At 42.8% G+C, this 27,735-nt stretch overlaps 2 protein-coding genes across 6 annotated transcripts in view; one reads left to right on the top strand and one right to left on the bottom strand.

Annotated features, from left to right (window-relative positions):
• DHX32 (DEAH-box helicase 32 (putative)) overlaps window positions 1-15,371 on the top strand; it is a 44,474-nt gene extending 29,103 nt beyond the window's left edge. Inside the window, exons 6-12 of the mRNA XM_069461010.1 lie at window positions 790-889; window positions 978-1,136; window positions 9,533-9,724; window positions 10,610-10,759; window positions 12,504-12,691; window positions 13,585-13,766; window positions 15,185-15,371. Coding sequence (XP_069317111.1) covers window positions 790-889; window positions 978-1,136; window positions 9,533-9,724; window positions 10,610-10,759; window positions 12,504-12,691; window positions 13,585-13,766; window positions 15,185-15,356 — 1,143 coding nt within the window. The 3' untranslated portion in view covers window positions 15,357-15,371. The remainder of the gene's footprint in view (window positions 1-789; window positions 890-977; window positions 1,137-9,532; window positions 9,725-10,609; window positions 10,760-12,503; window positions 12,692-13,584; window positions 13,767-15,184) is intronic.
• Window positions 877-27,480, bottom strand: BCCIP (BRCA2 and CDKN1A interacting protein). 5 transcript variants are annotated; one of them, XM_069461017.1, is made up of 8 exons: window positions 27,301-27,469; window positions 23,060-23,134; window positions 22,515-22,595; window positions 19,758-19,847; window positions 18,803-18,990; window positions 17,132-17,306; window positions 15,748-15,938; window positions 877-895 (listed from the first exon to the last, which is right to left on the bottom strand). In XM_069461017.1, the coding sequence occupies exons 1-7, from the start codon at window positions 27,466-27,468 to the stop codon at window positions 15,768-15,770; spliced, it is 948 nt and encodes a 315-aa protein (XP_069317118.1). In that variant the 5' UTR covers window position 27,469; the 3' UTR covers window positions 877-895; window positions 15,748-15,767. The 5 variants fall into 5 exon arrangements, with proteins under 5 accessions (XP_069317118.1, XP_069317117.1, XP_069317116.1 ...); XM_069461016.1 differs by lacking the exon at window positions 877-895 and adding an exon at window positions 7,191-8,179; XM_069461015.1 differs by lacking the exon at window positions 877-895 and adding an exon at window positions 9,967-10,391.
• Between the last annotated feature and the right edge of the window lie 255 nt (window positions 27,481-27,735).

Here is a 27,735-nt window from a genome sequence, read left to right as displayed (position 1 = left end):
CCCTGTAGATCACCCATAAGAAAAATCACCATTGGCCAGGTACGGTGGCTCATGCCTGTAATCCTAGCAGTCTGGGAGGCCAAGCTGGGAGGATTGCTTGAGCTCAGGAGTTCGAGACCAGCCTGAGCAAGAGGAGACCCCATTTCTGTCAATTAAAAATAGAAAAATTAGCTGGGCATCGTGGCATACACCTGTAGTCCCAGCTATTCTCGAGGCTGAGGCAGGAGATTCACTTGAGCCCAGGAGTTTGAGGTTGCAGTGAGCTATGATGATGCCATGGCACTCTACCCAGGGCAACCAAGCAAGACACTGTCTCATAAAAAAGAAAAATCACTGCTAATGCCATATGCAGTTTTTGTGTTAGCTGTTATGACTGGAAAGTCTCAGTATTTGTTATAAAAGTGAGACCACTGAGACCACAGTTGATTTGAATAAAACTATTAATAAAAGGAAACACAGCACTGTCAGGTGAGAAGCTTTTTCTGCATGTGGCATGTGAGGGTCTGTTGTCATTTGCCAGTACGGTGCTCGGGGAAGTGGTAACACTAGAAATTCAGCAGGTGGTACAGAGGTCCCATAGTTACTGAAGCTACAATGAAAGCAGACAACCTTTAAATCCGTTTATCAAAGCACTTACAGTTTGTATTTTAAGGCAAATGAAATAATAAATATTGTGCAAAGAAAATGAGTCTGTAGCAGAGCATTTCATGAAATAAAGTACTGCAAACAGCACAGTGAGCCTACAGTGTTGAGTATCTCATGCTAACAATGCTTTCTTTCCATGTGAAGGTGTACAACCCCAGAATAAGAGCAAACTCACTCGTCATGCAGCCCATCAGCCAAAGCCAAGCAGAGATCCGCAAGCAAATCCTTGGTTCATCTTCTTCAGGTAGCACTGTGGACATGGAAACTGAATGTCAATTCGCATGTGAAGGCAACACAGAAATATTAAAGCCGTTTTTCTTGGTTTCTCATAGGAAAACTGTTCTGTCTATACACTGAAGAATTTGCCTCCAAAGACATGAGGCCACTCAAGCCAGCAGAAATGCAGGAAGCCAACCTAACAAGCATGGTGCTTTTTATGAAGAGGATAGACATCGCAGGCCTAGGCCACTGTGACTTCATGAACAGGCCAGGTAGCTTTGTGCTCGCGTGAGCAGGGCATGCGGGCCGACGCTTCTCTCCTTTCCTCTTGCCCGTTTCCAGTCTCAAGAGCAGGTGGCACTTGGTGCAAGCAAACATGAGGAGTTAGTTTGGAATGAAGCATTTTTCCCATTAGAGGTAAAAATTCTCTGAAGGTATAAAAAAAAAAAGCCTAGGAAATATCTGTTTTTCTAACACTGGAAACTTGTCTGACCTTGGACACAGGAGCACAGGGGGACTGGGCCAAGCCAGCAGACCTAAGGAGGGAGGGACAGTGGTGTAGGGAGGTATGAGGGTGAATCACCAGATAGTGAACGTAGAATTCTCTGCAGCTTGGAGTTTCTGGGAGGAGACGTTTGTAGGCAAACAGTCCTTCCTTATGAATTATATACTATCACCAGGGGGAAATCCACAAACCCACTAGAATGTTACTCCTTTGTAATTGCAGTCAGACTTTTATCTGACGGAGAGGTAAGGTTTTTAAAGTTAGGACTGAGACTTTACCAGGACAATCCGACCTTTTCTCGTAGGGACTGTCTTCTTCTAATGAGTACACTGCACACAGCCCTCTGCCCTCTCCCCGCTGGCATCACGCCTTCTTGGAAGCTTTGTTGTGCCTGCGGCTGGCATCTTCACTAAAAGTCCCCAGAATGCTGACTCACAGGCCAAGGAGACATGAGGGCAGGCAGCCTCTACCTGGGTGACAGCTGCCAAAGCTGCAGGGCAAAGCGATGCCACGTGCTCAGGAAAGAAGCCACAACTGTTTCTCCTCAGCCTTGTGGTTTCTTCCACATTCCCAGTTCTCATCCTGTCTGGTGGGTAAATAGTTCTTCAACTCTGGACACAGTATCCAGGCCCATTCTTGTCCGTTTAAATACCTGCCTCTTCTCTCAGGAATAACGAGAACAGTAACATTTACATGGTCTTGATTGATGCATTAAGTCATTTAATACTTGCAACAACCCTGTGAGGTAATGCTATTATTTGCTCCATTTTACATCTGAGGAAACTGAGTCACACAGAAATTAGGTAACTTGCACAGAGACAGTTAACTTGAAACCCTGACAGTGTGGTTGCAGAGTCATCCTAACCACTCTGTCTCCTTAAAACAGACCCAAGGCCCACTGGCTGAAATGTAGTCCTGAAGAACCTTTCCTGGTTACTGTGCCTTCTTTTCCTTCTGAAAGTTCTCTGATGATGGCCCTTTCCCCTGAGCCAGCGCAGAGCACCTCAGCTCCTTTTCAGCCGCTCCTGGTGGAGCCCAGTCACCAAGGGCCCAGGAGCACACACCAGGGAATACGGTTCGCTCAGTTCCACCCCTCGGCCCTGCTCCTGAGGCCTGGACAGGGCTCTGGTCCCAAAGCCAGAGGCACTGAGGTTTTGGAGTCAGTGTCCTTCCCGCCGCCCACGTCAAGGCCCTGGTGACCTTTGGAAATGCTGCTTTGTTTTCTCACTCTCGGCTCAACTTCACGAAAGCTAAGTGGACGCTTGAGTCTCCGTATAAAGGATCCTGATTTAAAGTACAGTAGTTCCCCCCTTATCCAGAGTTTTGCATTCTATGGTAATTCCTAAGTTTTAAAGTGTACACCATTCTGAATAGCGTGATAAAATCTCGCGCTGTCCTGCTCCGTCCCACCCAGGATGCGGATCCCACCCAGGATGTGGATCCTTCCGTTATCCAGCATAGCCGTGCTATCCATGCTCCCCGCCCATTAGGTACTGTGTGGCCTTCTGGGTTATCAGACCAACTGAGGTGGTATCACAGTGCTTGTGTTCAAGTCACCCTATGTTACTTAATAATTGCCCCAACACACAAGAGTAATGATGCTGGCAACTTGAATATGCCACAGAGAAGCCACGAAGTGCTTCTTTTAAGTGAAAGATATAAATTTCTTTTATAAAATGACAGCTTTTCAGAGCTACTCCTGTGTTTACAGTTTCTCAGAATAACCAGCTCAAAATAGCCAAAGAAGCCTATTTTGGGGTGGCATATTCTGGTCTCTTCCAGTCACATTTTGGGGTGGTGTGTCCAGAGCCCCAACAAGAAACATGTTTTATTTTTGAAAATTGCTCCTCCAGTGCCCCCCTGTTGATTTCCTAGGCATCTTCTTGCTGAGGACAGATGTTTGGCAGACTAGTAATGCAGGGGGAAGAAAAGGCAGTTTGATGACGCCAAAGATGTTTGAAAGCAAACCATAGCAGTGCAATAGAATTTCTGAGTTCTCGATGTTTTCCCTATGTGCTGCTCACTCTGTGAGGCTTAAAGCTGATAACTGGGGGACAAAAGGGCTAGGGTGACAATTTATTTTTGTCTCCTGACAATACACACATAACTATTTTCTGCTGTGCTGGGGAAAAATATAACTGTGGATTAACTCTGACTCATCGTTTTGGAAACAAAAAAAAAAGATGCTTGCAGCTGCTGCATTTAATTCAACTTATAATTGAAATACGCAAATGCAGCAAACTTGTTACCCTTTTCAGGATGCATGAACCATGTGAAAATGAATTTGGCATAACTAGGCTACAGGCTATTAATTGAATTCCCTTGATCTGGACCTCTTTTTTAAAAAATCAGTTTTGTGTTTTTTTCTTCCTTGGCTGCCTGAAGATTGACCTCCATTCTGAATGACAGTCACTGTCCATCTGGTCAGGAAGCTCCAGACCAACTGACCACTTCAGTGGAAACAGATGGTCTGAGACTGCTGTTACCCTGGAAGGCAGTGGTACCTAGACAGGGATTTGGAGAAAAACTAGCCAAAATGTACCAGACTAGACCAGATGCCATCTTTGTATTCGGGTGCAGGACTCATTTTGGTGGTTCTATGATGGTGGTGGTTCTATCCACGATTCTTTGGATTGTGGAAAGAAAAATGAACCCAAACACAAACTGCGAGGCATAGCATGTTCAACAAGACAAAGGCCTCAAGAAAACAGGGGTAAGCTCAGGAAGAGAAGTCAGGGCCATGGAGGCCCGTGTTGGCGCTGGCGAGCAGAGGCAGTGAAGACTCTGCAGTGGCGTCACCTGTGTTGATGGTGTAGCTCTTTCACCAGACGATTCATAAATCAGTCAATCAGGACTTTCTAGAATAGTATTTACCACACTAGAAGTCCAGTTTGTGAGTATGCTAGAGAAATACATGTGCTTGCTTGTAAATCACTGGAAACTCAAGATTTTGCTCAAGAATTTATAAAACAATGTGAAAACGGTACAGTCTGTGCTAAGAGGAGGCAGGGAGGAGACAGGCTGCTGAGGGCACTCACATGCGGCCCTCCCGGCTCCGCGCAGCTCCCGAGGCTCCGTAGTTGCAGGCGGGGCTGGTGCTGTTGGCTGCTGCCCAAACAGCCCGGAGAGTCGAGTGCATGTTCCAGCACTGCACTGACAGGAGGCTACGGCCTAGGTCTATACGTTACCGAAGCTTACGCTACTACCTGTTTAAGGCCACACACATGTATTGTTATATTCAGATGGAGGCGGTGAAAAAAGAGAGGCGAGCATGCTAAGAGGACTTTCCAGCACCGGCGTGTGAGGATCTTAGAGCAATGAAGTAAATGATGCTACAGAAAGTGCAAACAATACCTGCGGGAGACTTTAGAAGGCACAGAATGGAAGGACTTTTAGCTACCGATGCCCTTTGGGCTTTTCATGGGTCTGGTGACCGAGTGGTTTTCCATCCAAGCCAGTATGTTTCTGAGTGAATGGGGTGCTGTTGATAATTAAGCTGGGACAAGATTCACTGATGTCAGCCCCTGGAAACTCCCCACTTTCTCTTGGTCCAAATTCTAAAACTTCCAAGGAAGGGAGTGATTGACTGAATTTGGGAAGCTGCCAGCCTGAGCCAGTCAACTGTGACTGGGGGTTCCTGGCGGTAATGGGGGGTAGCCACATGGTACAAAATCATGCTCCTGTAAGCACGGGAAGTAGAGTGGAGGAACAGTCCTAGAAAAGGGAACAGTTAGGAAGTAAAACTGCATTTCCAGTACGACAGGATTACTGGTTTGTATGTAGGTCTCCTCCCTGAGACCTACTCCAGAAGGGCGGGGGTTGAGACTGTCCCATATGTGCACCTGCCCAGGGCCGAGCAAATGCCTTGAGCCTTATCCTTGTAGGGAAATAAGTTCACCAACTAGTAGCAAACGTACAATCCTTTAACTATTTATATGTAAAAATCATTCATTGTGTGGTCACTTTAAAGCCCATACTTTTTTCCTGATTTTTCCAGGTTTTCTGGTACTGCCAGTTCCATACCATCTAAACACATAACAGATTTGTTTAAAGATGGTTCTCTATAGTGGTGTGGGGGCGGGGAGGGCCTTCAGCTGGCCACCACTACAGGAACCTGGGGCCAGGCTTCTTGGCTATAAGAACAATTACTGGGGATGGGGGACCATTTGTAATTTGTGAAGTGGCAGAATTTTTACAATCCCCTTATTCTTGCAAACACTGGCTAAAGGTGTGCCTTGTGGAAGGTTTAAAGTCTTCCCAAGCATGTGAGCAAAGGCAGTTGTGCATGGGAGATAAACTCAGCTTCCTTCTTCTTCCCTGTTTAATCCTTTCTGAGGCCTGGGCTGGGTGGGAGTGAGTTTCTTGCTGGGAGAGAAGAAAGGTTCGGGAGGCGGCCCTGGCTGTCTATGGTCTGTTTGTGTTTCCTTCCATGTCATGGGCAGGAGTGGACCTGGTGTGTGAGAAGTCTCTGGGCACAGCTAAGCTTAGAGGCGCTGGGCCACCACTGCCTCATGCTGCTGATGGCGCTGGGGGTGCACTGGGCACTGCTGTTACCCGAGGGCCCTGTCTAGGGCAGGACTGGACACAAAAGGATCTTGGCTCCTGCCAGTGGGAAGGGAGTTGAAAATATTTCTCTTCAGTTTACCATTGGAGGCCACTTCTATCTCTAAAATCCTTTCCAACTCTCAAGACTTAGATTGAGCCTTAGTCCTATGCCCTCATTAGGAAGAAAGGGGCTTAAGGAGTATGGCAAAAGGAAAGGAACCAACCTTGGCTTTCAGGACTGCTTACCAAGGGACTCCCTGCCCTATTCTGCTCCTGAAAATGCTTGTCCACTCCAGAAAAGAGAAGGCATGATGCTCCATTAAGTATATTCCCAGGAATAATTGCAGACTGAAACTTTTACCTGTGGAAAAGTACATATAAATATATTTGCATAAATTTGCATAATACTAACTACCTTAGGAGGAAAGTCAGTGTTTCTGAGCCATTTTGGTCAAGTTAGGCAGAAAGTAGGGCAGAGATTTTTATAACAGAAGAGACCTGGCCGGAGTAAACCTGCTGAGCACCTGAGTAGATAGACTTTCTGGAAAGGGGAGACGACCAACCTAGGACTCCTACCAGTTTACATCTGAAATGTTGGCATACATTTTAAGAATGTAGGAAACATTCTGTGTGAGGCTGTCTGTTCTGGAAACTACACAGCAGAGCCTTGGACTCCTCACTCACCTGTGCTCTTGCTCAGAGTTAGGACCGGGTTGGCCCCTCCTCTGCTGTTGCAATTTAATGTCCTCCCTGTAACCAGTCTTTCTGCTGATACCATGGAAGGAAAATGCAGATACATTTTGGAGCTTGGCATTAGGGTTCCCATGGAAAAAGGACACACAGAACAGTGAATGCTGTGGCTATAGCCCTTCAAATTACTCTGAGCAATGGCAGTAGGGGAGGTGTGTGACTTTGCAGTGAGCTATTCTACAGGGAGCCTGGCTGCCATTGGCAAGAAATCTTAATAACAATGCTTGGCTCATCTGGAAATTGCCTTCAGAAGAAAGCAGTCAGATTTTGTACTGCTGTAAAGAAGAGACCTCACGCTAAAACATTTATTATATTCCATTTGTTAGCATTATTTACCATGGATTACACTTAAGCAGCACTGCCATAAAGAACCCTCATCAAAACCCTTCTGCTTTTTAGCTAAGACAATTTTATAGGCCACACTGGGGAGATATCTTAAAATGTAGAATGAATTATTAGCAACTCCTATTCAGTTATTAACATTCCTTCACCTGGGTAACCTGTATCCATTAACTCATTCTTTCTAATACAATAAAACCCCAAGAACATCTTCTCCCTTTCTGTTGTTAGGACCAGGAACAGAATCATGAAGTCATTGCTGTTACTAACTGTGTGCGCAGTCAACTCAACTCCAGGGCATAAAAATGAGTAGTAGGTACCCTTTGGGGACAGAGCCTGGCTGTCAAGCCAGATGCTTATAGGCACAATTGCCAAAGATCCTGTAACTTACAATGCTGCAGCTTTGTATAGAAGCTGATTTATATAGAAACTGGTTTCTAAAATGCTTTCAGTAATTAAGTTTGTACTCCCAACCTCTCCCTGCTCTGTTTAATTTAAGATGCTTATTTCTGATGCTGCTTCTTGCACCTTCTCTGGCAGATCAGCTGTTACTTTTCATTTCATGCCTCACTGGTGGAACTCTTCAACTTTTTTTTCTAAATAGCCCATCTGTTTCCTTCCCAGGATTGTAACTTTTCAAGGTCTCATCTTTGCTAATATAGTTAGTCCAAGGGTTCCCAAGCATGAATAAGTAGGATACTAGTGCTCTACGCCAGCACCCAAGCAGGACAGAGGGGTCAAAAATCAGGACAGGAATGTCTCTGAGAAGCCACAATCTTCTGCTCAGTCTTAAATCTTGATGGCAAAAATCAAAAAACAATAGGGAAATTCAATGTCTTTTCTCCCAGGTGAGGATTAAAGTCTTCCAGTGGATGTCTGGGTTCTTTGCAGATTTTCCTTGGGTAGTGCTTGCCGCCCCTCAGTCCCTGACAATTCCTTTTCCCAGAACTGATCTTTTGCTTGCAATGGATGTTTCAGAGGTTGAAATCATACTGTTCCCTGCTCTGCTCTGATCCAGCAGCAGGACTGGAGATGTGGTGAACTGCATCTCAGCATCAGTTTCCCAGACCACAGACAGGAGTGGCTCCTCCTAAAGCTTTCCAGTTGTCCCAACAGGAATGGAGGAATTTTATCACATCGGAGTTTGTGACTGGGCTTTTGAGTTACTCAGTTTGCCTGAAATGTTGACGAATAGCTTAATGGTCAAAGTTTGGACAACAAATAAGTTTTTACAATTTGTTACTTTAAACTTACAGATGCAGACAGGTTAAATCGTTTCTTAGGTCCCCACAGCCGTCATCTCCCACTCACCTTGCACATATCGAAATTGAGACAAATGAAAGCAATCTGGTGGCTCTCATAAACCCTTCAGTTTGGGGCAGAACAACATAGCTTTACACGATGTGATCTGCTTCTCTGTGCGGCCTTTATTGCTATACCAAGTACCAGACAGGTGGAAAAATACATATGTTTATTTGAATATAGTCTTACTCCTCAAGGGCAAAGAGAGTAGATTGCTTTAAATAAATGGATTTTTTTAAATTTTTGGTGGAGGTTAGGCATATATAATAAACACCACACCATTATCAATGTTATATAAGCTTAAAAGAGAACTAAAGGGATGGAGGAAATCAGCTTGCTGTCTTTATTGCACTGGCAAATAACTCTTTTAACATCTTTGTCTACTATTTCTATCATCTGAGTTCTGGGTCACTTTTGATTATTTTTTCTTTTCCTTATGCAATGTATTTTCCTGCTGTTCATGCCTCATGATTTTTTACTGGATGCTAGACATTGTACATTTTACCTTGTTGGGTAAAATACAAAATACTTTTGTATTCCTGTAAATATCCTTGAGCTTTGTCCTGGGATGCAGGACAGCCTTTTAGGTCCTGCTTTGTAGATTTGTCAGGTGGTCCTGGAGCAGTGCTCATCTAGGGGTAGTTATTCCCTTCTGTGTTTTCTACCCAGTGCCCCACGAATCGAGGTTTTCCAGTCTGGCTGGTGGGAACAGGTACTACCCTATATCCTGTATGAGCACCAGGTACTGTTCCTTTTAATCCTTTCACATGGCTCTTTCTGTGGCCAGAGGTGGTTCCTTACACACACGTGCTAATCAGCGCTCTGCTGCCTGGTCAAGGGAGCTCTCTCAGATCCCCAGAGTTCTCTCTCTGTACAACCCTCTTAGGTACTCTGACCTTCAAGCTCTGGCCATCTTAGTCTCCCTGGACCCTAAGCCCCATCTTCATACTGCAAGGAGTCTGGCAGGCTCCACCTGGGTTCCCCTCCCTGCATCACAGCCTAGAAACTCATTCCAAGAATTACCTGCACAATCAGAGGGCTCATCTTGTTAGTTTCCCCCCTCAGGAATCACTGTCCTTCCCTGCCTGGTGTTTGGTGTCTTGCAAACTGTTGTTTCACAAATTTTGCCTATTGTTTGCTTGTTCCATGCAGGAAGGAAAATCCGGTACCTGTTACTCCATCTCAGCTATATGAGACTTTTTGATTTTTTTTTTTTTTCTTTCTTAGCACCAGAAAGTTTGATGCAGGCATTGGAAGACTTAGATTATCTGGCAGCTCTGGATAATGATGGAAATCTTTCTGAATTTGGAATCATCATGTCAGAGTTTCCTCTGGATCCACAACTCTCAAAGTCTATCTTAGCATCCTGTGAATTTGACTGTGTGGATGAAATGCTAACGATCGCTGCCATGGTAACAGGTACTCCTTAATGACTATTCTTTTGTATTATAAATCTGCACCAGGTACAGATTTAAATAAGAGTCATTTGCAGTTATATTTGAAGGAGTATGTAGCAGAGACAGTGATGAATTCATTTAACCTTTTGAAATGATAGTGAAATATTTTAATAGATTCAAAAGGAAAAAAATTATCTTAATATGAAAAAGTCTAACTCAAAATCCAGTGAATTAACCAGACATGTGAAAACATACCAAGTTTGCTTTTGCTGAAGTAATCAGTGCAGATCAAGCAAAAGTGTAAAGTGTTCTTCCCCAAATAATGATGTGTGCTTGTTTTTTATTTCCTACCAGCTTCATTCATCCTGCCTAGTCTGTTTTAATCTAATACTAGCAGAACAGACCAAACGCTGTGTTGTGTCAGAACCACAGTTATTTTTTGTTTTTGTTTTGAGACAGGGTCTCACTCTGTTGCGCATATCATCATAGCCCACTGCAACCTCAAAACTCCTGGCCTCAAGCGATTCTCCAGCCTCAGCCTCCCAAAGTGCTGGGATTTTTGGCCTGAGCCGCCACACCCAGCCTAGAACCACAGTTCTTATCCTCTTCCTGTGTCTGTGCACCTTGCATCTCAGGTTCTCCCTGCTCCCACTGGAACACAAGCAGGGTATTAATGGTATTAAGTAGACCTTAGGAAAGCAAACACACACAAAAAAAAGGAGAGAGAGAATTAGAATGACGTCTCTAAATTTCTTTGCTTTCTAAGTAAACAAGAATAACATATTTATTCAGAGAATCAAAACAAGAGCATTTCCACAAATACTACTACTGACCCTCCCCTCTGCATGTTATGCTAAGATGAAATGTCTTCATTATTGCTGACCATGTGACCTTTTGTATTTTAAAGCTCCAAATTGCTTTTCACATCTGCCACATGGAACTGAGGAAGCTGCCTTGACCTGTTGGAAGACATTTTTACATCCTGAAGGAGATCACTTTACCCTCATCAACATTTACAAGGCCTACCAAGACACAACTCAGAATTCTACCAGTGAGCGTAAGTGAATGCTCCTGATTCTTGGAAACTACCTACCGATTCCACCATCCTTTCCCCAAAGAAGTCTGAGTTACCCGTTAAACACTGTTCTTCTCTAGCCTCGCTGGCCACTTGAATGCAGTGGCACTTGAGGCCCTAAATGCACCCAGAGGCCCCTGCGTAGCAGACACTCTCTTCCTGCTCCCACAGAGCTCTGGTGTGCCGCCACGGCATGCCTGTATTTCTAGAGCTCCCACACTCTGCTCAGCCAGCCTTCAGAGTGGCACAGTGACAGGGGAACACAGAGGCTTGCACAACTCGGGTCTGGGAAGACAAGGAACAGTCATCTCTAGGTGCCCACCGTGTCAGGGTTGTGCTGTGTGTCTCCCGTGTCAGAGCACATTCACTGCCCGCGTGGAGAGGCTGGAGAGCTCCGGACACTAGAGAAGAACTGGCTGTGCTGAGCGGGGCTGCAGCGCAGCTGTGGGAGCTCGGTAGAGGAGAGTGGAGGGCATCCGAAGGGCAGAGTGGCACGTGTAAAACACAGAGGCAAAGTCCTTTGTGCGCCTGAAAGACAGGGGGTAGGTTAACTGTCATAGGCAGGTACCCAGTGAGAAGTAAACTGGAAGCTCCTATGCAAACAGTTGCAGACAAGAGGACCTCCGAGGGCAGAGCGGGCAACACAAGGTGGCAGAGGCTGGAGCCGCCTAAGAGGGCAGCCAGCGAGGAGTTCCCTTCCTAAAAGAAGGATTTTTTTTCTCACCCTTATTTTCTATGAAGCATCTTTTACCTCCTTTGCTCTGAAAGATGGTGTGAAAAATACTTGAAGTGATGAGAAAACTATGACAGCAATTTGAAAGGCAGTAGAATCATATAAAGAGCAGGGAGTTAAGTGTTTCAAAGCCGAGAAAAAAATTTTTCAGTGGAGCCAGAAAGTACACAAGGAGTTTGGTAGCATCTTTTGAGAGCAAGCAGGATGGGTGACACTGTTTGACCAAGTGCATGCTCTCCTGGTGCCAAATAGGCCTGAGTGGACGGGACAGAGTAAACAAGGGTCTTCTGCCTACAGTGCCAAGGCCATGTGCATTCCCAGGTCCACCTTAAATAATTCCAGGTGGCAAGAAAGAGTAACTTCAGACGGAACCAGGTGACTGAATTTTAATAGAAGAGCTGTAGCTAGGGTAGATAGATGAGCTTAACTGTAACATAATTAATTCCCAAGTCAGCCTAGTAGTAATCCTTTTTTTATCATTAAATAAGAGAGGAATGTATACTCCTAGTAGTAATCCTTTTTTTATCATTAAATAAGAGAGGAATGTATACTGTAGGCCTTTTCCTTCCTAGTTTGATTAAATGTGGCCACATACATCCTTGCTGTATACACACGAGACAAAATGTAGATCTTAATCTTCTCTGCCCCTGTGAGCTACAGACTAGAGCCACAGATTAGAGGAGCTGCACCTTCGATCAGCACTAGGAACACCCTGTTTGCAGTTTGCTGGATCATGGACCCTCAGCAGGAGCTGTAGGTGTTACCAGTCGTACTGTCTCCCTTCCTGGCAGTGCCCCGGACAGCTGATCTCACAGCCACAAGAGATCCTTGTCCTTGCCGCCTTCCCACCACTCACATATGTGAGTTATGTGGGCCTCCTTTTTAGGAGAGGAGAGTGCACAGGGCTTAACAATAGCAACTTCGTGGCCTGGGCTCTTTCGAGCTTACAATAAATCATTTTTAAATAGCCTTGTATTCTTTTTTCCCTCCTAGACTGTGTTGAAAAGTGGTGTCATGATTACTTCCTCAACTGTTCTGCACTCAGGATGGCAGATGTTATCCGAGCTGAACTCTTAGAAATTATCAAGCGAATTGAGCTTCCCTATGCAGAGCCTGCTTTTGGTTCCAGGGAAAACACTCTGAACATAAAGAAAGCTCTTCTGTCTGGTTACTTTATGCAGGTAAGAAGGGGTAGGGTTGCCTCGGCATGGGTGTCCCTGAATTTCACATATTGAGGACATTCTGCCAGCAATTTCTCACTTAGGGTGATGGTTTTATTGATGTTAACTTCCAACAAAACTAAAAATCCATGTTATTAAAGATTTGATATGTAAATATACTTCCCCTCAAGGGAATAAAGGGCCAGGCCAGAATATTTTAACTTTGTCCAAAAGGACAAAAGAGCTTTTTCATTACAGAAAGGAAGCTGAACATCAGATAGAGTCCCTCATCTGACCGTCTGCAAACAGCCCTATTTAACTGTTGGTGCTAATGCCCAACAAGCAGTGCTGTCCCATTTGTTTCTTTCCCAGCGAACGCTAACTGACAGAGCTCCTTTAAATTAACACACATTGCAGAAGTAGGCATGCTCTTCATATCATAGTATGAGAAATACTGGGGTATTCCCACAAAATAAACTCTAAAGTAGTCTTAATGGAGAAAAATGACATTTCAGCATGGGTTCGCTAATCTGTAAAGAAAAAGAAAGGTTCCTATGTCACATGGTTATTGTGACCTAAGCACCAAATGTAAAGCACTTGACATTTGAGTATATATACCCTCCACAGTAGGGCAGGTAACATGCCAAGTTTTCATGACAAAGCATTAACCTTAGGGCTGCACTCTGAGCACGGTGGCCTTCAAGTGCTGGAGTTAGTTAACATCACTGGTCTCAGGTTTTGGCAAAACACGTTTACGGCTTAATTTCTACATTTGAAAATAGGAAATATGGGTGGCAAATTTTAGTTTTCACTACTCTGTATGAAATACTTTGGGATTTTTTTCAACAAATATTTTTGTGTATTGATCTCCATATTCATGCAAAATCTTTGTTCTTTGAAACTGTGCCTTGTAGATTGCTCGGGATGTTGACGGGTCGGGCAACTACTTGATGCTGACACATAAGCAAGTTGCTCAGCTGCATCCCCTGTCTAGTTACTCTGTCACCAAGAAGATGCCAGAATGGGTCCTCTTCCACAAGTTCAGCATATCTGAGAACAATTACATCAGGATTACCTCTGAAATCTCCCCTGAACTGTAAGTTTAATGGGGAGCAAGGGGTTTCTTTAGAATTCATACTTGTAGGAGTAAAGGACAACTTTGGTTTTTATTCCATTTTCAGTTATAAGAAATTTATACTGGTATAGGCTGGGCGTGGTGGCTCATGCCTAGAATCCTAGCACTCTGGGGGGCAAGGCGTGTGGATTATTTGAGCTCAGGAGTTCGAGACCAGCCTGAGCAAGAGCGAGACCCCGTCTCTACTAAAAAAAATAGAAAGAAACTAGATGGACAACTAAAACTATATAGAAAAAAATTAGCCAGGCATGGTGGCACATGCCTGTAGTCCCAGCTACTCGGGAGGCTGAGGCAGTAGGATTGCTTGAGCCCAGGAGTTTGAGGTTGCTGTGAGCTAGACTAATGCCACAGCACTCTAGCCCGGGTAACAGAGAGAGACTCCGTCTCAAAAAAAAAAAAAAAAAAAAAAAATTTATAGTGGTACCAGTCTTAATTTATGTCAGGAGTAAGGCAGGTCTCTATGAATGATTCCTAAGAAAAGTCCCCTGCCTGTGAGATTACAGCATAAAGAGAAAAGACAATGTAGGAATAAACAAAGCAACATGTTTCTTTAAGAGGAACAGAATGCTACAGAGAAATACAGGTTGCAGGTGCACTGACCTTGCACTTAGCCACCTCCCGAGAACAGATGAACCACTGCAACTGGAGCTGTGGGGCAGGGGGAAGGAGGGACAGTGAGGATGAAGCGACAGGCAGGCACCAGAGGGTATAGGGCTTTGTGAGCTACATAAGAGTTTGGATTTTATCCCAAGTGCAGCATACAGCAATCATTTAAGCAAGAGTAACATCTCCATACACTTTTAAAGATCCCTGTGGCTGCCAAGTGGAGACTGGAAAGCAGTGGCAATAGTGAGAATGGAGACTAGTCTCAGAGGCTACTGCAGACTCTGGGTCCACTTTGAAGGTGCCTCTACTGCTTGGGCAAAGTTATGTTCAAGGCAGCAACCAAGAATAACTCATAGGTGTCCAGCTTAAACAGCTGGATGGGGAGTGATACTAGTTAAGATGACAAAGAAGCAAAGATATTCCCTCTATCCCCCACCCAAAGCTCTCCACGCATGTAATCCGATGCCTCTCATACAGTGATGGGCCTTAGAAAAAGTACTGGCTTCCCCCAGTGGCCAGCGGAGGGCAGCACTTCCACTGTATGGCGCTAACACTAGAGAGGCCACCTCATCTAGAAATGCAATCAGATTGGTTGCATGAAAGCCAGAAAATACTTATTTTACAAAGACAGATGGAGATCCTGAGGAGTTAAAAATTAAACACCAGTTCTACAAGTAGATTCTCCAGGGCTGGGAGGGGCCCAGACAGAATGTTTGGTATCTTTCACCACCCTCCCCACCCAAAAATCTAATTTTTTTGTTTTAAACAAACAGATTTATACAACTGGCTCCACAATACTATTTCAGTAATCTGCCTTCTAGTGAAAGTAAGGATATTCTACAGCAAGTAATGGATCACCTATCTCCTATTTCAACAATGAATAAGGAACAGACAATGTGTGAGAAGTGCCCTGAAACTACTGAACAGAGATGCACTATACAGTGACCCCCACCAAACACAGGGTGCAACAGTGTCCCAAAGTTAGCCAGACGGCCACCCACTGGAGTGATGTGCAGATATTTAACATGAACATGGATATCACACCCCACAAAATAGTCTTGAAAAAAATAACACTTTGTGTATTATTTTAAAATAAAAAATAGAAGTTTTCATTGAGTTCTTTAAATTACTCGATTTTTTTCTCTTATTGGAAAAGTTTTTTAATCAACCATTCATAATTTGACCAAAATTTTAAAAAACAGATATTTTGTAAATGTGTCACAGACACATGGGACAGAAACCTACTTTTTGTATAGGATCTTAATCTGAATAAAGTCATGAGTTTTTCAGTAAATCTCTACTGAGTTTTCTGGTGATTTTACAAAAACAAGCTCACCACTGTCCATGGGAAATGGGTTAGAGAGATAGATGTTCTTTCAGTTTATCCATGATTTCGTTCATCTTGTCGCCTGGAATTAACATCACAGTTCGCAAGGGCTTCATTGGTACATCATCAAAAGACCATCTGCCTCCCAGACCAGTGTCACTCTCCTCCTGCACCGAGTAGTTGAACTTCAGGATTGCCTTCTGAACCAAGTAAGTTAATAATGAATTAAAAACTTGGACAACCAAAGGCAAAATTCATTTAATCTACAACAAAGAATATTATGTTTGGCATATATTTAAATAAGAATGACAGCTAAAGGAAGCAAAACTCAGAAATCTTTCTAAGCTCCAAATGGGACATTTAGGCAGAAGTTACAAAATGCTCACCAACTAGATTTGTAACCCACATGAGGAACATGGAGAGAAATGCACCATTTCTAAGAGGCAAACAACAGCTAGGTGATGTTAATTTCATTTAATTGTCAAAATAATCTTGTAACAGAAAAATGAAATTAAGACTCATGACACTGGACAATTAACGAGAATACGTCTTCAAACACTGGTCTTTTCCCACTCTACCAGCTGCTCCCTAGTAAAATGCCGTCATGTGAACATGGAGTAAGTGTGCATAATCAAGCATCTGAAGACACCATGTATACTCCCCTGAAAGGGTCTACCTGAGGTGCTGAGGCATACATTTTTAAAAAATTATTTTTACTATTTACTTCCTAGAAAACAAGGGCAGTGCTTCACTCTTCAGTGGAAGTCTGAAAAGTACGAAGTGATGTCATCCAATTCAGGAAAATATGTTCCCCCTCACATTTATTCAAGGTATTTGAGGAAGAGTATGAGAAATAATAATCTCGAGTATTTGGTTGTCCATCATGGTTCAAGCTACCTTTGCAGGAAAACAACGCTGGAGATCCCACCAGCAGGATGACCTCCCCAACTAAGGGCACAGGGCAGCAGGGGTGCCCCAGCTTCCCCACCGACCAGCTGTGTGATCTCAGACCATTTCCTTCATCTCCCTCCGACTCAATGTCCCCGTCTGTACATCCAGGCTAATGTCTATCTCATGGCACAGTTTTCAAATGAAAGATCTCACAGGAAGCATCCTATTAATGCCTAATCATTCATAGCAGGTTAATTGCTTTTCTCCTCCCCACACTTGGAACCAGCAGTGGGGGTGGGGAGGCTGGTGACAGCCTTTTGAGTACCTATTATGTGCCAAGCACTACATTACCAATGGCCGCTAGCTCCTGGGGACACAGAGAACAAGAAAATGGCCACACTTGAAGGACTTTGACATAAAATGAGAGAACAATAAATCTTGATTATTTTCAATGAAATCCTTATTTATATCTAAACAAACAGACGAAACGGGATAGTCTTACCTCATAGAAAAATTCTTCTTCTGCATTTGCAAACATCAACTCATCTTTCTTTTGGTTGCTCCATTTCTTTTTGGAATTGTTTTTTCCAGCTTCCACAAACGTCTTACTAATCAGAAGGTAAAAGCAGCACTTTCCGCATGGCTTGTTAGTTTTGTGTGCGTCTGCTAGTTCTTTCCTACAAGGTGCACACACACAGAACGTTTACCTGCTGGGTCCAGAGAAATCCATCAGCAAACCAGAGCACACAGAAAACAAGTGAGGAAACTCCAGTGGCTTCTGCTGTGACACGGGCTTACTGAACAGACTTTTGATGCTTCTTAAAGCAATGAATTTTTATTTAGGCAGTTGCACTTTAGATTGATTATGGTACCACTTTTTATAACACATAGTATGATGGATCTCAGATAATGCTCTGAGTTGCAGATACACAACAACTAACAGATGAGTCTCAAATTCACTCAACATCACTGCTCTGCCTGTGCAGAAGTTAAAAACATGTAAGAATCTGAATTTTGTAAAGCAATGAACATTTAACTGAAACACACAAAAGCACGCAGCCATAACCACTGTCACTAGAGCATGTGACTACTATACAGTCTCTAATTGCTAGAGTCCGGGACTAATTTCTGACATACTGCAGAAACTGTACAGATACAGACACCCTAAATTCTATCTAGAACAGTCAATGGAATGCCAACAAAGCCTTAACTTTTTTCCCCTTGTGAAAATTACACATAGCCCTATGCATCTGGCTGCCTCTAAGCAAATATGTAAAGAAACTCAGAACAACCCATTTCCGTTTGCTTTTAATAAGATGAAGAGAAAGCAGATCACTCTCCTGTAAAACCAAATAAATGTGAGCTTCAGCCAATCAGAAAAAAACAAAAGGAAAACAAAAAACACGTAAGGTATCAGAAGTACAATCAAAGTAGCAGCTGAGAGAGCAGGAGGATGAGAATAAAACTAAAAAGCACAGAATCCATAAAGGAAAAATGGCAAAAGGAAAAGTTTCCAGAGTGTAGTTATATTCCCACAACCGTTTAAAGGGAAACCACAAGTGCTATGACCTCTGAGAAATAATATTCTGTAAAGGACCTGTCTCTATTTCATCCTCTATTTCAAAGCACAGGCAATACAATTCTTAGTTCACTCAGTTTGCTAGATGATTTCATAGCTTTTCTTACATTTAAAATATTTTTGTAAACTTAAAACTACTGTAGTAAAAAACAAAAGAACAAAAAACCCTAGGAACTATGTTTTCATTAGTTATAAAGGAATATGAGGACTATGGTTTCATTAGTTATAAAACATAGTAATAAAATTTGGGGATTTTACTGCTTTTTGTTATTGTTATATCTGTTCAGCATTTTGTGTTCCCAAAATCTATCTGTTAATGTGAAAAACTTCCATCAAATGGGGGTGAAAAGTCTATATGAAATTCATCTAACTTTTATACCATTTAAATCTTTAAGATTATTGTCACAGATAATTAAAACTCTTCAAAAATCCAATTACTGATGATGCCTGTACCTCCTAGGATGTTACTTCCACTTTACTCACATTAAACTAAGGGTAGAACTCTTTCTATACCTACATATTCCCCTTAAATCACATTTCTGAATCTACTTGGAAAACCATGACTGCTCAAAGACGTTTTCCCAGGTCTCTTACTGAAGCTGCTGGTGCATGGGCAGGGCAATCTGTGGAGGGACGTTAATGAATCTTTCACTTAGCAGAAAGCCCACAGGCTTGGTGGTGTCATTTAGAAGCTTGTCCAGCTGTTCAACCATGTTCCTGTCACAGTTCTTCTCACAGCAGCTTAGAATCAACTCTTTAATTTGTTCAGCACACTGGGTACCCTAGAAAGCAAAGAGAAGGCTTGCTTTTTATTGCAGATCATCACTTACAGGAGAAAACTTGAAAGTAAAAACTATCGCTTTTTATCTTACAGGTAAGGGCACTTTCCTGCCATAGCCTTTAAAATCTTGTATGTCTTTAGTGTTGACTGCTTAGGTGTTTCTCAAAAGTAACTAACTATACCTGGGTATTTACCATCCCATGATCCGTGGTAAGGAGAGGGTTATAATTAATACTCAGATACAATGGAATAGCAATTCTAGTCCATCTCATAAAGATGGATGAAAGCAACTGGAAAGTTCTTTTTAAAATTAAAGATTAAGTGCAGACTGCATCTTATTCTGAGGGGTGTAGGCAGCTGGTTTACTTTTTATTATAACTCATAAGCGAGTCAATAAAAAGAGATGAATCAAAACACAAGTAAATATCAGTAATTGCCCTCAACTTCAGAAAGCAGCAAGGCCTCAGAATATCCACACTGTGCAAGTAGCAGGGACACACAAACAGCTCCGGTGTCAATGCCATCAGGACACCAGTGATGAAAAGCCAGATGACTCTCTTTACCACAGGGAGTAAACGACTTTAACTGGGCACAGATTATTCAAAACACCATCTTCATATTGAAAAAGGATTACGTAAGATTTCACAAGAGCACATATCATTATAGTTAATATCATAGTCTGACATAAAAGACACTTTCACCATGCATTAAATAAAAGTGGGTTTGGCCTAAGGAATAACCATTCAGATGTGACCCCGTGAAACCAACCTTTCTTTCAGTTAAATTTAAAAGGCTTATGAAACCAAAAATCTCATCTTCATCCATATCATCATCACTGTCTTCTGAAACATCCGTTTGCTATATTAAAAAGAAAAAAGATGTACATTTTATATTTAGTTGAAAAGAAGTATTATACCAAGTCTTGGAATCTCAGCCTCATTCATCTTTTCACTTTTCAAAAGCAAAACTTTGTTTTACTGCCTTCATCTTAGAAAAGCATTATATCCTAAATGCTATGAGTCCTTGCTCAATTCCCTTTACCTCCCTTGACTCTGTTTCCTCTTTTTACATTCTGGATGATCTCATCCTGCTCTAAATTTCTTTATACTAGATTCTCAAGACATTTTCCTTTACCAGAGTCTCAATTTTTCTAAACATTTGGCTGGGGCCAGCCCGTGCTTGTTTCTCTGCTGGCCCATAACATTGTTTCACCTAAAATTCATATGCTTCCAGAGCACTTGTCAGTCTTGATCATCAGTGAAGTTGAACAATGCTTGAGGGCCACTTACATCTGCCATACGGGCCAGAGAGGAGAAAAAAAGAGAGCAAGAAAGAAAATGACGACTTAAGAAAACAGAATTAAGAATGGAATGGTTGACTCCAACTTGAACTTTCCAGCTCTACTCTGACAGCCTTTCTACTAGGAGCCCTCACATTTTCTCTTTTGTTTGATGCCTATTTGCTTGTCCAAGTCGTAAACTCTTCTCTCACTGCATGATAAACTCTTTCAAGGATAAAAACAACTGCTTCTCCTACATATCCATCAGGTCTTATAAGCTAATGAGCTAGAGATCACATTTATTTGATGAAAGAGCAGGTGGTCTGCTCTTTCCTACTGCCCTAATAAAAGAAAGCTGCCATAGGGTTTATTTCTCTTTTTCTTTACATTTAGTGCCACAGGTTGCTAACATCAGAAGGTCTGAGAAGCGTAACAAAGATGTTGGTAACCTCATCATTTAGTGGCATAAAAGCCAGATTGCAGTGTTTGAGAAACGAATACGAGGAAAGGAAGTGGAGACCATGAATAAAGCTACTTTTCAAGAATTTTGGCTTTGAAGACAAAGTAAGATGGCTGAAAGTGAGGTAGTTAGAGTGGAACATTAGATTGAAATAGAGTTTCTTGTTTGTTTTCATTTTTATGTAGGCTAGGCAACAGGTGCCAGGAATAGGAAAAAGACATCAACAATGCCACCAAGTGTGATGGCTCATGCCTATAATCCCAGTTATTCCAGAGGTTGAGGCAGGAGGATTACTTGAGGACAGGAGTTCAAGACCAGCCCGGGCAACATAGCGAGACCCTGTCTCTAAAAAATAAATAAGAAAGCAAACACAAAAGACATCAACAGTGATAGCTACACATATATAGCACTTGCCATGGGCCAGGTACTATTCTAAGCACTCAGCAACTCACTTTGTTCACCTACTTACTCTACAAGGTAGGTGCTAATGTCCTCATTTTCAGAGATGGAAATGGAAAAAGATTAAGCTCACTGTGGCAGACTGCACCTTCCACAGCTGGCCCCAACGGATGTCCTATCTGACATTCTGTTTGGACAAAGTGACCTAGACACTCGTCCCATTGAATAGTGGGTTCTGTGTGCCCTCCCCTCAGAACTTTGTGTCTGTGCTGGTCAAATGAATGGTGGAAATGTCACCATATCATAAAGTGCTATGCATTCCGCCTGGGTCTTTTGGGTTGCTTGTTCTTGGAGCCCAACCAATATACAGAGGCCCACATGGAGAGGAATTGACTGAGGCCACTGGCCCAGAGTCCCAGCTGGGGCTCCCAAGGCATAGCCAGTGCTAACTTGCCAGGCATGTGAGTGAGCCACTCTGAAAACAGATCCGTGAGCTCCTAGTTGAGCCTTCCTAGCTAACTTGACAGAAAGCTAAAGCAGAGATGAGTCGTCCCCACTGAGCTCTGTCCAAACTGCAGATCCATGAGCCAAATAAACGACTGTTCCTATTCTACGACACTGAGCTGTGGGGTAGTTTGTTATGCAGCAACAGATAACTGAAAGAGCCACCAGATGATAGGTGACAGAGCCATTCAACCCAGCCCTCATCTTGCTGGACTCTCTATAACATCCCTCTGGTAATGATGACAATCCCCTCCTTCAAATGCGCTCATCCTCACTCTGCAGGATACCACTCTACTGCTCTTTCTTCCACTTCTCTAGTCATTCCTTCCCATCTCCTTTACTGGCTCTGCCACTTATTTTACTCATCCAAGTGCTGTTGGTACTACCAGGGCATCGTCCCTTGCCTCCCTGGGCAATCCCAACTACTTCTATGACTTCAGTGACCTCTGATCTGCTGAAAATTCCTGTCTTCAGGGCTCCAGCTGCTACTCAGTGTCTCACATGCATGTATCGCAGGCAACCCAAACTCAAGGCACACAAATCCAAACTCACATTCCCCCTCCTCACCTGATCTCCCTCAGTGTTTGCTATCCTGGTTGCTCAAGCCAGAAACTTGGCAGTCATCCTTAATTCCTCCTACCGTCATTCTCAGACAGCAATCATGCACTAAGCCCCATCACACTTCATCTCTCAAATATCTTCTAAATGAGCCCACTTCTCTCCCTCTCTGTTGCCACTACCGAGATTACTGCATTTGCTAATGCTGGATTACTACAATGGCCTTCTAACTAGTCTCCCTTCCTCCAGTGATACTTCCTTCTGATTTGAGCTGAACAGAATAAAGAACTCACTTAATCAGAATAAACACACTTGTCCTGCTTACCTTAATCACACTCCCAACATGGTTCTGTTGAATTAAGAGATCTGTTAGTTCTGCAGTGTTCACAGGAGCCTTTAGGAAAAGCTAAAAGGAGGAAAAAAATTATTTTAAATTAAGATCGAAGCAAAATTTCTAATAAAACTTCAAATCCCAGATATTCAAATAAAAATAATGAAATTTCAATGATAGCAAGCACTGATTTTGTAGCATCTATGGCAAAGTTATATGGCTCCTATACAAGAATTGTTTCACTCCACAAAGTTTGGATGTGAATTAAAGAAAACGAAATAATAGCTCTAGTAGATGAAAAGAAGGGTATTTTAGGACACAGAATACTTAAATATAGGAATCAGGGGGAGGGATCTGGGAGCAGAGGTACAAATAGAGGGGTTAGCTCTGGGAAAGAAGAGAAACAATTCTTCCTTCCAGACAAGGTGGCGAGAATAGAAAAGAGAATTCTAAAAGGATGAAATGTGAGAGAGCTTGTGTTGAATGGCCTGGATTTTCTTAGAAGAGCAAATTTATGTGTAATAAGTAAAAGACAATACCTGCTGCAGTAATTTCTTAATTCCGTCATAATCATTATCCGAGATGGAATAAGCTTCAAATTCAATATTCACTTCCTATAAATAACACACAAAATAGGTTGTCATACATAACTCTCTAAGATAATTCCGGCATTATTTTTCACTTCGCAAATTTTTCTTTTCCCTCTACCTCCATTCTTTTAGGCGCTTTCTCTATGATCCCAGAAAAAGGACAAGAAGAAAATGTTACCTGCAAAACTAAACATCTAGGCTTTAACACAGCGAACACTGCCAAGATTGCCACCTGTACAGATTACAAAGAACTTTCATACCATCTCCTCATGTGACATAAAAGCCTGAGAGGAATAAAACAGTCAGAGTGACCTAGTTTAAATGTTGAGAAAGTCTGGTCCAGATAAAAGTCACAGGACCCACGTAGGAAAAAATCTTTTACCTGACTGCAAAAAGGATGGGCAAAGAACAAAATCATTTCCAAAGTCCTTGGAATTGCCCAGAGCTTGATTTAGACCATGGATTTGAGGTTGTGCTTCAATCACATAGCAAATATTTACTGAGTACCACCCCAGGTACCCAGAACTATGCCAGGCACTGGGGATGAAACAGTGAGCAAAGCAGACAGGAATGATCCTGCTCTCCTGGAGCTCATGGTTGAGGAAGAAATGTAGATATGAAGGAAATATTCATGGAAATACATGTAAAATTGCAATTGTACATGCTATAAAAGTACATGGTGCTGTAACAACTCAAAAAATAAGAAGTCACTTAGGAAAGGTTTCCTTAAGTGACACTTGAGCAGGAAACTGAGGGAAAAAAAGTAAAGAGGGTTCCTAGCACAGGAATAGCACAAGCTAAGGCCCTGAGGCAAGAGGAAATACAGTGAGTACACAGAAGGTCTGTGTAGCTGGGCTCCCTGATCTATCTCTGTGAAACAACAATAGAATCTAAGAGAAGATGACAGTGAAATGCCAAAAACAAAACCTAGATGCTTTTAGATGCCACACAAGATCAGTCCTTGAGGACCCTAAATCATACCTTGATAAGATACACCAAACCTGGGGCTCTGATGGAATGGTATATTTAGATGCACTTCAGGTTTTACGGGTTTTGGAATTTAGGTCTTAGCTGAAGGCTGTCATGGAGGAAATCAGACCTGCTTTTTTACCTTGCCATCCTAACTATGCATATATTTAAATGCTTAACTGCTAAACTTTGTGGGCCTAGATATCAAGTCCAGCTTGCAGACTTCAAATCCCGACTCTCTACAGCAGGCTCAGCCAGATTATGTGAGTAGCAAAATCCTGGGGGTTGGGTGGGAGTGTTCCAGATAGGATCAAACTAAACCTAATAATGAATTGTCATTATTCAGGACTTGAATTTATTCCTTAGAAATAAACACATTCTTTAAATAATGCTCTTCTGTTTTTTCCTAGTCTAGATAGAAGCCGTGGACCTCTGTCCTAGGCTATTATAGCACTACCAATGCAATGGATACCAAATGGATTATTTGTCCAGCACCCCTTTCCCTGGGTATGGGCTCCCCTCCATATGGTTTCAGCAGGAACAGCCATCTTTGTAGAACAGAGCCCTATCACTCACCCCCAGGTGATGTAGAATTAAGACTGTGGCATCTAGCCTTCCTGCTCTTTTGAATGAAAATCTCAGAAGCTGTTGGCATTTTTGATTTTCTGCTATGTGAAGTAGAAACTGAAAGCAAACCAAGTATTTTGAATGTAACAAAGAAGAGTAAAGCAGAGATATGAAAGACTTCTAAGGTTCTCTGTTTCATTCCAGGCTGGCGGACCCAGTCTAGTCCTGAGGCTCAGCTGCTTTCCTGCTTTTGGAGATCTATAAATAATGGTGTATCCTTACCACAAATTTCCCTTTCTGCTGAAGCTATCCTCCAAGGGTTTCTATTAAGCATGAAGAATTCTAACCACACGATCACAAGAATCTTAACTAAACACGCCTATTCCCTTCTCCTCATCTTTCACTATCCTCACCTCTCCTTCTTGAGATTCCCATACCCACTGTCTATTGCTGCTCAGCCATCTGCCTCACCTTGTCCTTTATATCAGACTCTTCAGGACTTTAAATAAACATGCACATTTCCTTATTTACTTATACACCATCTTGCTTCAAAAAGATCTGAGGCAGATTTTGAATTATCAAAATAATTCTCATGGATTTCTGTATCAGGAAAATGAATCGTGGATCAGTGAACATCTCAGAAAATTAAAGCCTCCTTCAAATAAATAAAGGAATAAACATCTACTAGTGTTTCAACATGGGGAACTACCCTAAAAGCCATAACAATTTCTTCAGTCAAAAAAGTCATACATGTCAGGGGTAAAAACTAGAAGTGCAGAGGTTAGAAAGTTTTAAAATGTTATCATTCAGCCATTACTCCTACTCTCTAAAATTTACCATCAAAAGTAAATTATTCTTTCAAGAAGTTTTCAACACATGCATAATTAAATGTATTTTCTGGTTTTTCTTTTCTCCACATAAAGACTATACATATACATGTTTTCACTTAATTTGCTGTACGGTCTCAATTGTGAAATGGTGCTAATTCCTAACTTCATAGAGTTGATGTGAGCAATAAATGAGTTAATACAAAATGCATGGAGCCTGAAATTAATATTGTTGGAGAATAAATACTTAAAATTAGAATTACTGAATCAGAGGATGTATATATTTTAAACTTTGAAAGATATTGTCAAATTACCCCCCAAAGAGTTTGTACCAATTTATATTCCCACCAACAGTATATGTAAGTGCCTATTTTCCTACACTATCACCAATGATGGTTATTACACAAATTTTCAATCCTTGGCAGTCTGATAGATTTTCCATGTTAATGCAAGAAGCATTGATTTCTATAACCCCAGATCAGCAAAACAGCCAAACTTCTAAGTGGAAAATGGTGAAATGCCACTAAAGGCAAGGAGCCAGAGTAAGGAGCTGATTTGTAAGGAAAGATGTATATACCCACGCCACAGTCTCACCCCTGATCCGGTTCCCATGCTCATTGGACTCATGTTTGCCTCTATGACTTTATTTCCCATCACTCTCTCTTGCTTATTCTCATCCAGTCATCCTAGCTGCCTTTCTGTCCCTCAACCATGAGCACTTTAGCTTATCTTATATATGAAATAGGAAGCCAATGGGGCATTCTGAGCACGGGAGTGAGAACAGACCTTCAAGATCTCTCTGGTTGTAAGTGGATTAGAGATTGCAGGGGAACAAAAGTGGAAAAGGCGTGCCAGTTAAAAGCTATTATAGTCCAGGTAGGAGATGATGGAGGTGTGGATTATAATGGTCACAGAATCAATGATGAGAGGCGTCTGGATAGGGAAAGTAAAGCTAACAGGATTAACCAATGGAGGGGATGTCCTTCCGTCACTGACTAGCCTGTGCCCCCAGCTGGGGATGAGGAAAGCGGAGGAATTAAAGTTAACCCCCAGGTTTTGGGTTAGAGCAACTGGTGAATTTGGGGGCAGTTTACAGAAATGGTGAAGATTAGGAGAGGGTCATGAATTACAAATTCTGTTTTGGATGAGTTAAATTTGAGGTATCTATTTAGACATTCAGTCGTCTTAAGGATCATTCAATTCTAATTATTCATTCAACAAATAATAAGTGCCTATACTGCCAGGCACTATGGTGGCAGCTACTCTGAGGAAAGGAACCCAAGTTACATGAGAACATAAAGCCAAAAAATCTGACCAGGACCCGGGGGGCCAGAAAATAACAGCCTAGCTGAGATCTGAACAAGGAAGGAAAAATTTTGCAGGATGACGAAGAACATTTGAAAAGGCTCTGCGGTAAAACGGGGCAGGAGGCCTTCAAGAAACTGAAAAGGCCAATGTGAGTGAAACAGGCAACCCGAGTGAGTAGGAGCTGCGTCAGGGGTGGGGAGAGGATCAAGTCTGCAGGCCCCTGTTGGCCTATCAAGGATTTGGGGTTTTCGCTTTAGAAGTAATGACAGCCCTTGGAGACTCTGCCTGTGTCGTGGCGGGCTTTGGGAGGATGGCCGCTAGGGCTTTAAAAAATAATGACTGTGGCTGTAGTACAGAAAAACTTGAGTAAGAATTTGTCACCTCCAGTTTCTGCCTACAGACCCTCGGGGACAGGAAGTCACTACTCCACGCAGCTCGCACTGTTTTCACACCGCTTTTGGTTGCCAGAAAGTTTTTTTCTCAGGTATAAAGCAAACTGGGGTCGCGTGTGCCTCTCACCTCGTCAACAATCTCGTCGTTCTCATCCTCTTCCTCGTCACTGTCTTCCTCGTCTTCGTCCTCATCCTCAACTTCGTCTTCCTCTTCGTCGTCGTCGCGCTGGACTGGGGCGCCAGGCGGCCGCAGGACCCCACTCCCCACAGCCCGCCGCTTGGACCTGGACGCCATGTTGCCGTCCACACTGCGCCTGCGCGACCTCCACGGCCTGACCCGCCGGACCAACCCATACTAGCCAAGGGGTGGGAAGCTACGCAGAACCTCGGCGCCGAGTCGACATCAATCCCAGTGCTCCCGCTGGATTCCGCAGCTGGGATCCCACAGAGTTCTGTCCAGCCTGGGGCCCTATCTTGGTCTTTTCTTTCTCCCTCCGTTCTGCTGCACCCCTTCCAAGGCTCTCCCTCCCCTTCGCGCAGTGGTTCGACCCATCTAGCTGAG

This window comes from Eulemur rufifrons, chromosome 28 (genome assembly GCF_041146395.1).
Source record: "Eulemur rufifrons isolate Redbay chromosome 28, OSU_ERuf_1, whole genome shotgun sequence".
NCBI lineage: Eukaryota > Metazoa > Chordata > Mammalia > Primates > Lemuridae > Eulemur > Eulemur rufifrons.
This window is presented reverse-complemented; position numbering and strand designations above follow the sequence as displayed.